The sequence below is a fragment of the Stigmatopora argus genome, chromosome 3, assembly GCF_051989625.1.
Source record: "Stigmatopora argus isolate UIUO_Sarg chromosome 3, RoL_Sarg_1.0, whole genome shotgun sequence".
Classification (NCBI taxonomy): Eukaryota; Metazoa; Chordata; class Actinopteri; order Syngnathiformes; family Syngnathidae; genus Stigmatopora; species Stigmatopora argus.
The window spans coordinates 7,443,668-7,461,136 of NC_135389.1; the positions used below are offsets into that span (position 1 = coordinate 7,443,668).

At 41.2% G+C, this 17,469-nt stretch overlaps 1 protein-coding gene across 1 annotated transcript in view; it reads right to left on the reverse strand.

Moving 5' to 3' along the window:
• Positions 1-16,715, reverse strand: part of jph3b (junctophilin 3b) — a 50,885-nt gene extending 34,170 nt beyond the window's left edge. The window contains exon 1 of the mRNA XM_077596839.1: positions 15,064-16,715. Coding sequence (XP_077452965.1) covers positions 15,064-15,445 — 382 coding nt within the window. The 5' untranslated portion in view covers positions 15,446-16,715. The remainder of the gene's footprint in view (positions 1-15,063) is intronic.
• Positions 16,716-17,469: the final 754 nt, after the last annotated feature.

The following is a 17,469-nucleotide window of genomic DNA, read 5'->3' on the forward strand; positions in this document are numbered from 1 at the left end:
AAAGCGAATGCAAGAGAAAAGGAAATGCCAGGCGCCCTTAACCAATGGATTCGGTCTGTGCAGTGAACACTTCATATCAGGTTAGGCAAACAACGCTTTCTTTGCGATGATTTCATTCATTTATTTCCGTACAGCTTGTCCTCACAAGGGTGGTGGGAGAGCTGGAGTGTATTCCAGCTGACAATGGGCAGGAGGCGAGGTAAACACTGAACCGGTTGCACATCTATGATATATTATTGGAAATGTAACTGTTGTTATGGCTTGTTTTTTTTGTACACGCTAGAACAGGGGTAGGGAACCTATGGCTCGAGAGCCATATGTGGCTCATTTGATGGGTGTATATGGCTCTCCGCTAACCTGTCGTAAAATATGGGAACCGCTAATGCACCAATGGGAGCGTCACATGGCAATATGTGTGGCGCCGACATTATCTCTAACGCCTTTTTAATCATAATTTTTCTTCATTAGACTCTTCTGCATGCATACTCTCATTGATACTCATTGATTAGCAACAGTGAAGAAATGTTCTCAAAAGAATTCAGACTTTTTTTTACTTTCAAAGTGGTGAAATGATTAATAAATGCACACATTTTCTCTCATCTCATCTCATTTTCTGATCCACTTTATCTTCATTAGGGTTGTGGGGGGTGCTGGAGCCTATCCCAGCTGACTCCAGGCCAGAGGCAGGGGACACCCTGAATCAGGGGCAATTTAGGGTGTCCAATCAGCCTACCATGCATGTTTTTGGAATGTGGGAGGAAACGGAGTACCCAGAGAAAACCCACACAGGCCCAGGGAGAACATACAAACTCCACACAGGTGGATGTGACCTGGATTTGAACCCAGGACCCCAGAGCTGTGAGGCCAACACGCTAACCACTTGCGCCACCGGGCCGCATGCACACATTTACATGTATTTTTACTTTTACATCCTGAGTATGGCTGTCAAGGAATAATGTTTGGAAATATGAATTGTGTATGGCTCTTCGTCAAAATGTTTCCCGACGCATGCGCTAGAACATAAAGCAAACTCAACTAAGGGCAATTCTCATTAGAAAAAAAACAGGAGATAAAATCATTGATGTAATACAATGCTACAACATACTCTGGTTATCAAAAGGAAGCATGTTGATTCATTGATGAAAATATTCTTTCTGTGAATCTGATTTATTGTCTTGACTGCCCACCATCAGGTCAAAGATGCACGTAGTCGTAGTCATAAGTAGGTCACTTTCATTCAATAAATAAAAAGCAAATAGCTCATAATTGCATTCATTCCTTCATTCTCAAGTCATTTATCCTCACAAGGCTCGCAGGATACTGAAGCCTATCCCAAGCAGCAACCTGATTTGGTTGCAAGTCAATCATAGTCATACGTACTTCTAGTTTCTTTTATTCCAGGGGAAAGGAGTGACAATCTCATTTCATCGGATAAGTTTGGTTATGGCCGTTATAGTTGATATTGTAGTGTGTAATGCTTGGTTTACAAGATGTAAAAAGCACAGAAATGCATCATATAAGTTAGTCATCTCTAATTTATTAAACCTTGCCTTATATCAGTTGATAGAAACATGATTCATAAGAAACATAATCCCAGAGTTCAGTCCCTACTGGGGTTTTGCATGTTTTCCATGTACCTGTGTGGGTTTTCTTCAGGTACTATGGTTACCTCCCAAGAGCAAAAACCTGAACGGTAGGCTGAATGAACTTTTTAAATTTGTTTTTATGTTCTGCGATTGGCTGGCAACCAGTGCAGGGCATATCCTGGCTACTGCTCATAGTCAGGTGGGATAGACTCCAGCATCCTTGCAGGCCTTGTGACATAAACAGTACAGAATGAATAAATGAATAAATGATTGAAGGGGTTGATGGATGGATGGTTCTGAAATGTTTTATTTGAAATGTTTGCATGTATGGCCCTTGATCAATTGAAATTTATGACATAACGAGCATGTTGATTCGTGATAATCCAGAAAAGAGCTATAAGTGCTTTCTGGGCAAACTCTCTAAAAGGTATGACCAATTATTTCTGAATCAGCACTGACCCTGGCTAAATCCAAAAGAGATTTGGGAAATGTTTGTATTACAGACAGCTCACTAATCCACATTTTGAACACCCTAACTACCATTACATAAGAAGGAATGTGCATATAATAATAATTATTATTACTATTTTATTATTATTATTGTATTATTATTGTAGTTGTTGTTATTATTATTGTTATTTTTATTACTGTTATTATTATTATTGTTGTATTATTATCATCATCAATCATCATCATCAATCGTCATCGTCGTCATCATCATTATCATCATCATCAATCATCAATTGTCATCGTCATCGTCATCATCATTATCATTATCATTATTATTATTATTATGCTATAGGCGGCCTGGTGGATGGGTCAGTGTGGAGTATGCATGTGCTTCTCAGGCTTGCGTGGGTTTTCTCCAGGTACTCTGGTTTCCTTCCACAACCCCAAAACATGCAGGGTAGGCTGATTGAAAACTCTCATTTGCCTCAAGGTATGAATGGTTGTCCGTCTCCTTGTGCCGTGCAATTAGCTGACCACCGATTCAGATTTCCCCCCACCCGGTGCTTGTAGTTAGCTGGGATAAGCTCCAGCACCCCCCGTGACCCTTGCGATGAGAAGTGGTGCAGAAAATGAATGAATGAATATTGCTTATATTGCTGCTATATATTCTGGTTTGTTATAATGAGAAATCCACAGGGAAGGAAGACTACAAGACGTTACTCTATTCTGGCATATTGAAGAAACACTGCATTGCTTTCCTAATCTTGTAGCCTCTGAAGTGTAATCATTATATAGAGGGGCAAGATTAAACAATACATATGAGTTGTTCGATTTATTTGGAGTGGCAGGTACATTTTATTGACAATTTCGTCTTATTTGGTAAATTTTGTGTTCTTGCAATTAATGTATATAATTTAGAGCAGGGGTCTCGAACTCAATTTACCTGGGGGCCGCTAGAGGCCGAGTCTGGGTGAGACTGGGCCGCATCAGGATTTCCACAAGAAAAGCACTGATAAAACTTTCCAACGTTATAAAATATCTTTATTTTTTAACAAAAAATAATGAATTAAATAAATTAACTTAAAGATGAATAAAAAATAAATCAATCAGTAATATAAAACCAAATAATACTAATGAGCATACAGTAGATATACACTGGCTGGCTAAGTAGAGAAAATGAATTATTTTTATTCCGTTTCAAATGTCTGTATTAACAGCTCTTTAACCTTTAACTTTCTGAACTTGAATGGAACATTGAACATGAAATATTCTGAACACGGCTTCTTTTGCCTACTCCTTGCTGCTAGAGACCTGGCAGCGCTTCTTCTCACATAGTCACATTTGGCTTGAGGGAGGAAGCAGTGGAGACCCTCAGTAGAGCTTGAAGATGCTCATCAGTAAGTCTGGACCTGTACTTGGACTTATTGAAGTTCAAGGTGGAGAAGAGCTTCTCACACAAGTATGTGCTCCCAAAAAGGCACATGGTCCGCTTGAACCTTCGGGAAAGTTCAGGGAAGCTGGGGGTCAACTCTCTCAAAAATTGCCCAAGCTTGTCTGCTTCTCCACTCACCTCCCTGAACTTGGCTTTGAGTGCAGAGTTGCACTGCAGGTCAATGAGCTCCATTTGAAGCTCAGGAGGGGCATCTTGCACATCAAAGGAGAAGGGGTCCGCAAAAATTTGAAATGTGGCTTTGTGTGTCTTGAAGTCTGCAAATCTGTGATCAAATTCCTCCTGTAGCTTCGAAATGGCCTCAACATACTTCTCACCACTGAATGGTGTGCCTGCATCCACGAGAGCCTTGCATGCTGGGAAATTGCAAAGGTTTGTCTGAGAGAGCTGGGCTTTCCATAACACAAGTTTAGTGCAGAATGCTCTCACGTTGTCATAGGCAGCACTGACAAGTTGCCCCTGGCCTTGTAACTTCTTGTTCAGTACATTAAGCTCATGTGTGATATCAACAAGAAAAGCCAAGTCCATGAGCCATTTGGGATCACTTAGCACAGGATCAATCAACTCACAAACGGCGTAGCTAGCTTTGACTGCTGCATTACTGTCTTTGGTAGCCTTCTTGAAGAGATCCTGTTGCCTCAGAAGACGTGTTTTAAGACTGGCAACCTGGTTGGCTCTCTCATCTCCCTGGTATTTTTCGTACTCCTCAGCATGTCTCATAGTACAATTACGTTTCAAATTGTATTCCTTGTGCACCGCAACTTTTTCAGTGTAAATGAGACACGTCGGGGTGCCCCTGTGTTCAACAAAGAAATATTGCACTCCCCACTTTTCTTGAAACTGTCTGTGCTCATCACCGACCTTTCTCTTCACGGCAGGCTTTGAAAGAGACATCTCTGGGGCTCTGTAATATGTTTTTCCACTTGGAATGAGTCTCGGGTTGATCTTTCACATTCAGTCGCGCGGGTTTGTGGCGCATGTGCACTTTCGCTCTCCGTTTCAATCGCGGAGATGGCTACAGACACTGACACAGGCTGGATCACGGATCATAGCGCCTCATTCAGTTCTATGCTGAGAGCAGCGGAGGAGTGTGCGCGCCGAGCGGAGGGATCGGCCTCACGGCTTCTCCTCCGCCCAGCTGATTGGAGGAATGAATGAGTGAGTGAGCGAGGCACTGGACAGCCCGGCCGATGTCCCGCCCTCCAGAGCCGTATACCTCACCGTGATTGGTTCATTCAGCTCCGAACCAAAGTTCCCTCTAATTTTTTGTTGGTCTGAGCAGAAAGACAACCTCCCTGAGCGCACTGAGTACCAGTGTGAGCGACATCATCGGTACTCGGATGATTCGCCTAAAGACGTTTCGCCGACGGACGTTTGACAGACGTGCAGGTCGCCGAATGGACGTTCCACCGAACGTTCATTCGGCCGAACGGAGGTTTCGCCGAAACGGGATTCGAACGCTCGCCCCGCCGGATCGTGTGTGTACAAGTTTTTCAACCTCGGCCCGCGGGCCATATACGGCCCGTTAGGATTTTTAATCCGGCCCGCCGCCGGTGTTGTCCAAATTATAGTAAAAATCAATGTTCGTCTACCATCAATGGCAGTCCGGGAATAAGCACTCTCGGGCAGGCAGATGTAGCAGAACCGAGCCGTAAAATGACAGCAATCGGGTCAAATCCATCCTAAACCAGCATTTAATGATTAAATACAAATACTGGATGATATCGCGATGGAGGCAAAAAAACGTCTATAGACGTCCATTCGCCAAACGGCTCAAAATGCTCTCAAATTCGGTCAAATCCAGCTGAAAACAGCGTTTAATGATTAAATACAAATACTAGTATTTGTATTTAATCATTAAACTAACAAACACTAGTACGACCTGTCCGTCTGTCAAACGTCCGTCGGCGAAACGTCTTTAGGCGAATCATCCGGTCACGACATCATCATTGCTTGCTATCGGCACACCAGTATCACACCTGCCACAAGCAGGTGCATGTCAATGTTCCCTCTAATTTTTCATGTAAAACATGCTGTAAAACAAGAAAAACATGAGTGGACAGAGCTACTGCCACTGGCTGCCACTTAAACGGCGCCATCATGGGGAAAGGGGTTAAAAAAAAAAAAAAAAAAAAAAAAAAAAAATTAAAAAAAAAAAAATCGATCTTTCATATTAAGACGGGGGCTGCAAATTATCGTCCCGCGGGCCGCAGTTGGCCCGCGGGCCGCAAGTTTGAGACCCCTGATTTAGAGTGATCAACCAGCCTACCAAGCATGTTTTGGGGATGTAGGAGGAAAGCAGAGTACTTGGAGAAAAACCCACACAAGCCCAGGGAGAACATGCAAACTCCACACAGTGAGGACCCACCTGGGATTGAACCCTCGACCCCATAATTGTGAGGCCGATGTGCTAATCACTCATCCACCCTAGTCAATGGCAGTGAATTAGTTCAAGCTTCCAAAAATGTGGTGAATCTATTTCCTTATGCGTAAAAAACGCTTTTAAGAATATTCTTTTTCACTACTGCTTATCATTGTCTGGGTCGTGGGCAGTAGGCTACCCCAGCAGACTTCAGGCAAAAGGCGGACCACACCCTAGACTGGTCGCCAGTCAGTCAGTCAGTCGCTTGGTGGGAATCGATCCCACGCTGCCCAAACCAAGTCGGGCAAAAGAACCACTGCACCAACAATTGGCCTAAATGTTCATCTACCTCAATTATTTATAAATGTTCTCCCTTTTTGCCTTCATGCAGCCTTCTTGTCACGTTTTTTGCCCTAAATGTTTGCCAGCCGTTCACAATAGGTGTTCCATGCGCTGCAGGATACCACTGATGTAGTGCATCATCACACTCTTTTGCTTATACTGTGTGTCTCTTTTTTATGCATATTTATAGCAGTGTATGTGTCAAGAAATCCACGCTGACATCAACACTTCAGATTATAAACCATTCTAACAAGTCAGAGACTACAAAAGTGAAACTATTCAGTAACAAGATAGTACAGCATGTTCTTTGGGGATTAATGCAGTTCAATAGACATTGGATAAAGGATGACCTTTAAAGTAGCTCACACCAAAAAAGGGACTACTATGTTCTCCACAAGATAGTGATATGGTGATGCTCTCACTTCAACATCTTGCTGTGACCGACAGTCACAGTACGTGTTTGGACGTATATGTTTTTGCACAGCAACGCGCTCGTAACAAAACATAAACAAATTTAAATCAACTCTGATTACGATGCAGACACGCTCAAAAATAAGTTTAACCTAACCTTACACTAAACTTAATTCTAATTTTGTTTTAAATTTGATACTTTTCTTCACTCAGGTTGGCACTATTTGCCAAGCCTCCATCCTGACTTTCAGATGCAACCTATCGAGGGTTGTTTGCTTTTGTATTCCCTTCAAAATATTCCCAGAATGATGCACACAAATGTCCTCACAATAGGATAACGTTACGTACCACCACTTGCCAACTTGCCCAGGAAGTAGTACTCCTCTCGTATTAGCGACGGGAAAAAAAACACTGAAAAAATGCAACGCTCCGCCCAGTGCTCGCAGAGACATTACTCATATATCAAAATTTGTCTCCTATCTGAAGATAAATATTTGCCCGAAATTTTACTCGTATCTCAAATTGCTCGTATGTCGGGGCACTCGTATGTCGAGGTACCACTGTATAAATGAACCAGTCAAAACACTATATCTATGTATACATCATAAAGTCCCTTCCGCATGATTGGCATGTAAATTGTTTTTTTAATTGCGTCTATGAATGCTTGAAACCATTCATTCATTCATCAGTTTGCGGGGGTTGCTGGAGCCTAACCCAGCTGTCTTCAGGCGAAAGGCAGACTAAATCCTAGACTGGTCGCCAGTCAGCCCTAGGGCACACGGAGAGACAAACGACCATCCGCACCCCCAATCATACCGCCACTAGCGGGAATTGAGCCCACGCCTGCCCGCCCCGATGTCAGGCGAGTGAACCTCTTCACCACGAGGCGGCTCATGCTCGAAACCAATAAATGTAAATAAGATTTTTACGTTCTCTCACTCATTTTCTATTTTACCATTGATCATCCAGTAGTTGTTTCACACTAATATTATATAATGTGAAAGTAATAATTGCTAATTTAAAATCTTCTCAGACACGTAAGAGGCCTACAGAATATGAGAATTGTTTTATGTGATCCCATTTCTACCTTTGTGAAGAACAAAAGGATTATCTCCTTAGTCTTCCAGTGGTATAATTGACATTGATGAGGAGGAGCAAATGGAACGCCATTCATCTGTCAATTTTGTATCCTGTTGAGGGTCACAGTGAGCCTTCAACAGAATTTAGCGACAGGTTGTCCATGCGCCTAAAAAGTCACTAACTGGCACAAATCCATCGCCAACACTGGGGGGAAATTAAATCTCAATTCAGCGTCTATGACCCAAGTAATAGTTTCAGATGGTTTTGTGTTTTTTTCTTGTTTGAATCTGCAGAATGGATGCGAATGATTCTTTACAGTGGCTTTCGCCATATTAAAGAGGTACTAAAGTCATTTTCCAATATTTCATGGCTACGGTACTTTAGGTCGAAATTGTATTGTGCTGGTTTGAAGTGTTACTATGTAGTTTTTTCATTGCGATCTTTTAGAAGTGAATTCTGCCTCCGAATGACCAGTTTGTAAATTGGTTATGGTTTGATGACTTGTCATGCATTATTATGTAATTACCTGCCCCCCCATTTTTTATCTGCGCCCACTAATATTGGAAATATTAAGCACTGAGAAAACCTTTGGAGGTTCCCACTTCATTATTCTTTACTGAGATGCACCAAACATATATTATTATTATTATTTGTGGTGGTTTAGTATGCTTTTATCACGCAATCAATTCCTTGATCCCCACCCCTCCCAGCCTTTTGCCATATAGCAAGCCGAGAAGCAGTTTACTCGGCTTGTTTGAAACCCCTCTAAAAAAAAATCTGCCTCTCGCCTCACTATTGATCAACTTTTTTTTCTTCGCCAGCGGATGTCTACGATATAACAAATATAATAATGAACTCCAGCCTTAATCCACCATGTCAGTGTGTGGCATCAAAAGTGTGACTGTGATATTCATTCATTTTCCACAACGCTTATCCTCACAAGGGTCGCCGGGTGTGGTGGACCCTATCCCAGGGACGGGCAAACTATTCCACAAAGGGCCGCAGTGGGTGCAGGTTTTCATTCCAACCCATAAAGATGACACCTTTTCACCAATCTGGTGTCCTATGAGTGCAATCAGTGGATTGCAGTCAGGTGCTTCTTGTTTTCTGCAGAAATCTCATTGGTTTAAGTGTCTTTGCTGGATCGGTTGCAACAAAAACCTGCACCCACAGCGGGCCTCGAGGACCGGTTTGCCCACCCCTGCCCTATCCCATCCAACCATGAGCAGCAGGCAAGGGATGCCCTGAATTGGTTAGGCAGCCAATCTGAATGTTTTATTAGAATAGTCATATATAAGCCTTTTAGAACCAGGAAGTTCCAGTTTAAGGTTGTGCATGTAACCCAGCTGAAGTGGGAGTATCAAATGAGTGTCTGTTAACTGATGTACCGTATTTTCACACATACTAGCCGCATCCGTGTATAAGGCGCACCCATAAGATTGCCTTAAAACCGTTGATTTTTACAATTACTCTCGTATAAGACGCCCTCTGATTCACAATTGTCACCTCCATCTTCATTGTTTTGGGAGTACAAATGTGTTACTTTGAAGGGAAAATCTTAAGAAAAATCATCGCACGTGATATTTCTGAGATACTGTATGAATCTAAAGGATCGTCTGCTGGATTGCACATTCCGAAAGGGTGTTGCCTGCATGTAGAAAAATGCAAAAAAGAAGTCACGTGAGCAATACATACAGTAAGTCTGTCCGTAGCAGTCTACTTTTCACCAAGTCTTTGGGTGCAATAATAGCATGAGACACACATTACGCAAGTATCAAGGCTGATATTTTAATGTTTGACCGCAAGACATTCAATCAGCCTTAACAACTATTGGGATGTGAAGGCACAAGTGAGTTTATTCACGTTTTATGCAAGATGTGTTTTTTTTTTCTTGAAATTCATTTATAGAAGTCAAAATTTAAAAAAAATTTGCATTTTATCTGTTTATCTTTTCTCTATTTTGAAATAAATGACCGTATCGGCCACTTTGTCTTGCGTTATGGCGTTTCTTCTTTGTCACCTGTCAGTTTCGTGCATGTCAAGTCTAATTTGTGCACATATAAGCCATACCTTCAATTCAGTCATCATTTTTTTGCCACAAATGCGGCGTATATTCGAGAAAATACGGTAGTTGTGTGAAAAGCTTGATTGAGTTGAAGAATCTTAGTTACCACACGCATTGCCAACACCTACGAGCTTCCCACCAACAAACTCACTCCAGCAATGGCCTATCATATTCAATAGCTATTGAACATTCAAATTGGATCCAGTCAGATGTATATCAATGAGAATTGAGATTTTACAGAAAACCAGGGAAAAATACCAATTTAAATTGGCATGCATTCCTAGTAAAATGGCATTAAAGGTTATGAAAAATAATAAATAAAATCACTTCAGTGTATCTTTAAGCAATCACACACAAAAAACAAGTGGCTTCTCTAATCCCTGACTGGTATATCTGTGTAACACAGTGACAAATAATCTGTCTCTCAACTGCTCTCTTCCTTATTGTACTTGTGTTTTTGTCTATGTCTCTACATGGATTGTAATCAGTCAGCTTAGCTCCTCATCTCAGTAAACACCATTAGCCCGGAAGACCAAGTGGGCCAATCATGGTCACATAAAGCTGCCGAGTGGCCAATAGCAGTGAGGTACAGAGTCTCTTGCGACATGTTGACCTGCTGCACATTGGTGTGCGTTGCTATGGAAACCCACTGTACTGTATAGAGGAGCTCTGTGGAAATGCAGTGCGCTGTGGGAGGAAAGGGAAAGGTGGGAGGACAAAAAATGTAGGAGGAGTAAAAAGTGTAGTGCTGCTTCATGTCAGATAAACAGTAGTGAAGAGAAGAGTGGAGAGTTGGATCTGCAGTAGGTATGAGACGTGATACTACAGTAGTTTACCCTACATAAGGAAGGAGTGATGCCTCAGATTAAGACCTTAAAAGAGCAGTAAAACTAAAACCTATGATTTGCTAATAGGAGATGCATAAGTGTAATTGTCTGAATGTTTCAGTTGCAATTTTCATAGAGATCACAACAATAAACATGCATTTATTTACACGCTGAGTTACGTAAAATGAGGTTTGTTGAACTGAATCCTTCAGATAAGGAATATATCATCAGAACACAATGCATTGTTTAAGCATGTTCCAGATATACAGTAATGCCTCGACATACGAGTGCCCCGACATACGAGCAATTTGAGATACGAGTAAAATTTTGAGCAAATATATGTCTTGAGATACGAGATACATTTTGATATACGAGCATACAGCGGACGCGAGAGGCTGCTCATAAGAACATCATGGGCACTGTCGCTCTCCCCGCAACTCCCTCGTGTAATGTCTCTGCAAGCACTGGGCGGAGCGTTGCATTTTTTCTGTGTTTTTTTTCCCGTTAGTTAGTGTGAATGGCGGAGCTTGTTTGCTAATACGAGAGGAGTACTACTTCCCGGGCAAGTTGGCAAGTGGCCGTGCGTTATCTTATTGTGAGGACATTTATTTGCATCATTTTGGGAATATTTTGAAGGGAAGACAAAAGCAAACAACCCTTGATAGGTTGCATCTGAAAGTCAGGGCGGAGGCTTGGCAAATAGAGCCAACCCGGGAGAAGAAAGGTATAAACATTTAAAACAAAATTAGAATTAAGTTTAGTGTATGGTTAGATTAGTAAATTTATTTTCGAGTGTGTCTGCATCGTAATCCAAGTTCATTTAAATTTGTTTATGTTATGTTACGAGCACGTTGCCGTGCAAAGTTTCTCTCTCCCCTCCGCGGAATCCGTCTAATCTTAGTATACTATTAAACACATTTCGGTACTATTAAACCACTAGTTATTTGTTACCTTGTTCATAGATGGCAAATCACAACAAATAAAAATGTCATTCCAATCCAATATCCTGTTTTTGGTGCTTTGTCGGGGTACACGGTCGATTGGTCGCAAAAGACCGGCAACCAATCGACCGCACACGCTTTGTCGGAGGGTTGGAACGAATTAATTTGTTTTTAGTTCATTTCTATGGGAAGCGTTCATTTGCATTACGAGTAAATCGACATAGGAGCTCAGTTCCGGAACGCATTAAGCTCGTATCTCGAGGTACCACTGAAATTTGCTATAGACTGAACAAAACCTTTAATATATATATATATATATATATATATATATATATATATATATATATATATATATATATATATATATATATATATATATATATATATATATATATATATATATATATATATATATATAATCTGTAAAAATGATTCTTCACATTCTGGAAGTTTCAAGAGGTAGTCCAACTAGTAGTTTAGTGAGAAAACTTAGCATGAATTATCACGAGTTGAGTAGTCTACATATCCCCACTTCATGGACAACATATTTGTATAATCTCTTTTCTTCCCAAGCAAACTTTATCATCCCATTACTGTCTGCTTGGATTTTCACTTCTTTCAATTTCCACTGAATGCAAGAACAAATTATTTTTGTAAGCATTTACAGAGAATGAGAAGTGCCACTTTGATTGTAAAGTATGTGTTCACGCAAGCATAGAAAATCCCTCCTTCTTAAAAGCTACATTCAGACTGTTTTGTTGCACAAATCTCTATTTTCTTTTTTGTTATATCCAATGTTCTTATGTGGTTGCTCATTCAACAGTTTTTATTTTCTATGCATAGTGTTCCTAAAAGTGACGCATAGCAAAGATGGATAAGATGGATGCAAGAGCATAAGCATATTGATGAAAGATAAGAAAAAGCATGGTGTTTATCGCCCAGTACGTAGTTCAGCTCATTGAAACAGAAATTGGACGGTTATACATCCCTAACTGGCTCTCTAATTGGAGCCTTTAGCCTCCAAATAACTAGCATTAAGACTCTTTGTTTTTCTTTACCATTACGAATACAGACACTACCAGAACTGCCAACCTCCGACAACCCCATTTTAGGAGTACCCTTGTCCCATTTCCGGAGATTATCCGGAGTGAATGTGATTGACGCAAAATCGATATGCGCTGAAGTCGCACAAGATGAATAATTCGTCAGAACTTGTAACTCGGATGATTCACAATGCACTCTTGTCACCAAATTCTTCCGGTTTACAGTGCAGTTGAATCAAGATGGTGGAAACCGTAGCGATGGTGTGAATTTTGAGGCATTTAAATTTGAAATTTGGTGCTTTTCTTAAATGGTTGCTTTAAAAAAAATTAAGTGACAATTTTTGGGGATTTCCAGAGTTTAGGGGGTTGTCCAGAGTCCCAGAGTTTGCGTTGCATTTCCGGGTAAACTCCTGAAATTCCGGAGTAGTTGGCAGCTCTGCACCACTTACAGTCGGAAAAACGAAGAAAAACTATCTGTATAAATTTGATTCATATTAATATTATACATCAGTTTTATCAGGAGAAAAAAAATTCACATTGCTCAAATATGTACCAAATATGATTCCTGTCGCCATATAAGGCTAAAGGAGGCAAAAAAAATACAATATGAGTCACTTTAAGCCTTGGTCTGAAGTAGTCCAATCTGCTCAATGGCCACCACACAGACTAAACTGACCCTGCTCAGTTTTCACCTCACCCAGCACACCACATTTAAACCAGTCCTGAGAAAAAAGTCCTATGAGATCTAAGCAACAAACTGATTCTAACACATTTTCATGTGTGTGACTTTTTGGTCACTCCTTATATCATTCACTAGCTCCCGCCCGCATCCTGATTGAAAAGCTAGTTCTGAGTATGATGATCATCATCATCATCATCATCCAGACAAGCATTGTTATGTCATGTGCTCATCTAACTGATTCATGCAACTGTACAGCTGTCCATCCAGTTATCCTTTACGTTGTCTCCTCCAACACATCTGTCTGGCATCTCTGTCCTGACAAAACCTTGAAAATAATCTACTCTGTAGATCATCGCACCGCCCGCGATGGATTGTGTATACGTGGGTGAGCTGGTGTGTGGTCCAGAACAGTATTGTCCTGGAAAAGCCTGCTGTTCGTAGTAGACTTATGTAACACGACTGCATGGATATTACTGTCATCGCTTTTGCCCTGCTTACAAATCCACCACCAGATTTATGTGTGTATCTTTGTAGTGATAACGTGTCAGTGCAGAAATGCACAGTTACTCAAAAAGGGATTGGTGACACCAAAGGCGTCAAATATACATGTTGAAAGAGATTTGGTGCTTTAGTGTGACAGAATGGTAGAGGTTTTGTTTTGTTTAATGGTCAACCTCACGTTATATCTTAAAATATTATTATATTTTAATTTTGTTAAAAAAAAAAGAATAGGAACTTTACTTTTAATTATTCTACCATGTATATGCATGTGTCTCTGGACCTTCAGATCATGCTGTGCTTATGAATTTTATTAAAATTATTATTATTAGCAATTCATCAAGCCTACCTTCCCTTGCTTATATTCTGTCGACTATTACAACAGTGAATTTCCCTTTTACTTGGATAAATGTATATTATTTGTTATGGGTTAATTCAAGATTCTAGATTGCTCGTGGTTGTATCTCTGCATGTGTACTGGGATTAAGTGCTGACCAGCCATGGGAGGGACACGCTCCAGCTGACCAATGACCTAAAAAAGGACAAGTGCTATTAAAAAATGAAAATGGAAATTGGTGGCACACATTAGGTTAAGTCTTTAAAGGCACAACTACAACAGCAGTTGTATGGTCCGCCATTGTTTTGCTTGTGACATACTGTGTGTGCTCAGGGATTACCTACAAAATGTAATAATGTGTATTTTGGTGGGAAATAGTTTAGTTGGAGATCAACGTTCAAATATTTGAGCTGTGAAAAAGGGATGTTAAAATTCATGTGCTCTTATTTGCTTTCATTTTACTCACCATGCACTGTAGACCACAAAGTGCCGGCATCTGCGATTTTAGGACTCGACTAAGTGCTATTCTATTTCATTTCTGTTTGCTGACCTTAATACTGTAAAGCTACTACTTTCAAACATTTGCCAGGGAGAAAGAGGATTGCATGTGCACATTCACGTTGCTTGAGATACCTAGGCCTTTTCAATGGTAATTAAACGGCAACAACATTTTTATATCGCTCAGTAATAGGAACATCTGATAAAGATATATTTTTATGATTATGGTTATTTCAAGACATGTACAGCAACCTCTAAATGTGTTTACGTGTGCGCGCAGGCTGGGATGACCCAATAAGATTGCCTGATAGCCATCGTATCATCGCATCTACCGTTGTCTGTCTCATTTACTTGCCTTCAAGTGTCCAGTAACTATGGAAACACAGTTGGCCACGCAGTTAGCTAACTTAACAATTAGCTAAGTATTGACGTCAGAAACATTTTTCCATTCACTCTGAAAATAACATGTACAAAAGTCATGTCCATCTTACCTCCATCAGAGTAAGTCTCAGTGCCGTATCCGTCTTGGAGCCCATTGTTCCACGTTCCCTCGTACTTCCCACTCATCCCGGTGCTTTCCCGAAGACCGTAGCGTCCCTTAAAGCCATGCGTCCATTCCCCCTTGTAGACCCATCGACCCTTATTCTCGACACCAACTCCGTGTCTTTTGCCCTGCGCCCACGTGCCCTGATAAGTGTTCCCGCTGGGCCAGGTGTAGACCCCCAGCAGCTCGAAGCCGTGGGCCCACGACCCACAGTACTCGCCCTGGCCTTTGGGTCCCGTGCATATCCCGTGGCCGTGCGCCTTTCCCTCCTCCCACCCGCCGCAGTATGACCCCCCATCGTCAAAGTTGAATCTGCCTCCAGTGGACATGCATGAAACAGGTCTCGGCAATTCACCTGAAGCCTCGACAAAAAGAAAAAGAAAAGAAAAAGAAAAGAGAGGGAGAAGGAAGGAGGACAGGTTGCTGCTATACGGATCAGTCCATGGATCTGAGCTTTGAAGTGGAGGTCTGATGAGGAGGAGAAAAGTGGATGGAGTGAGCAGGAGGGAGAAAACTCCCACTCGGTTCAACGTAGGCCTCTATTCTTGGATCAAGTACACTTTGCAAACTGAGCAAAGAGAAACAAGGTGGCCCTGCGCTTTGGAGTTGGGGATCGCCTACTGAATAGTTCACACCATCCTCCTTGTCGTTTTTTCGGAGCACCAACTCAACCAACTTGCCGGCTCCTGAGAGCGCCGAGACAGATGGACGGTGGTCCTATCAATGCCATCATACCTTATGGGCAGTGGACGAAACAATAAGAAATCTCCGGCAGACCGCCATGGGCAGGCCTGCACCACTCACTCGCCTCCAATCTGACTAAACCTCCTCTGGGTGCTCTTCCGCCTCCACAATGGTGCGTGGAGCACAAAAGTCTCCCCGGTGGTAGCTCATCAAGTCTGCAAGCTTAAGTTTCCACAATTAGGACCGAGGCCTGCTCTTCACGGGTATGTAACATGCTGCTGGATTATTCCAATAAAAAAACAACAACAAAAAATACTTCCTCCCACGGAGAGTGATGTTTGTCTTCAACTCCTCTTTTGGAGATGAAGCTTAGCATCATTACATCAGACAACTAAGTGAATCTATAGCTCACTTTTGGCTTGGCAAACACGAATTGAGCCAAGATAAAAAAAACAAAAGGAGGAAAACATAAGGGAGAAAAATAAATGTGTTGATTTTTTTTCTTCTTTTCTGCCCATATAATGCAAGCAAGCAGCAATGCAGTCTCTTGCTTTCCCCGCAGAAAGATGATAAATAAGTGAATAGATGAATAGTTCCGCCCGTGTTTCTCCTTCGTCTTCTCCCTCAGTCTGTCTGCAGGTCTTTAATCCATTGCGTCCGTAAGTGGTTTATCCTCTGCGTGGGTTGCCTTCAGCGTAGCCGCTTGATGAGATAATATCCATCTATACGATCTGGTTTTGCTCTCTTCTGCACTCTTCAGCATCTCATACTCATTTCCATGTTTCCCTGTGGAGAAGCGCCTGACGCATAGCCTGTCCGCCTGCTTGTCCTGATCCCACAATTTCTTCTTATCCTCTCTCTCTCTCTTTTTCTCTCTCTCGCTCTCTCTGTCTCACTCCCTCTCTCCCTCCCTCTCTCGCCTAGAAAATCTGCTCACTACAGAGGACTGTTCCAATGCAGCCAGCGCCCCCCACACACACAGACTCCCCCACTCAGAAGCACGCTCCAGCTTTTAAAGAGACACATGCTCTCAGTGAAATACCTGCTCACTTGTAGCTTTCCAATGCTCTTTCTTTTTCTACCACACCTCAAATATTCTTCGTGAGGCTCACAATTATGATGACTCCCACACTGGAATAAATATATTATATTAAGAGCTTTTCTGGGCCATGGCTGTGCCTGTTAAGTTTGGTTAGGTTAATGCAAAACCTTTTTTTTCATGCTTATTTGTTTAAATCACATATGTCAAAGTGGCGGCCCGGGGGCCAAATCTGACCCGCCACATCATTTTGTGTGGCCCAGGAAAATAAATCATGAGTGCCGACTTTCTGTTTTAGGATCAAATTAAAATGAAGAGTATAGATGTATATTATATTTCCTGATTTTCCCCTTTTAAATCAATAATATCATTTTTTAAATCATTTTTTTCTGTTTTTAGTTCAAAAATCATTTTGTAATATCTAAAAATTATTTTCTGTTTTCCACTTTAATATGGAAAATAATTAAAGAAAAATTTGGTTTCCTTTTGAAATGAAAAACAAATGATTAAAAGAAATTTTCCCTTACTAAGAAAAAAACCCTCAAATAAACATTGTTTTTAATGTTTCTTTTAATCCAGTTCTTTTAATCCATTTATAAAAAAAATATCTAAATATTATATGTAAAATGG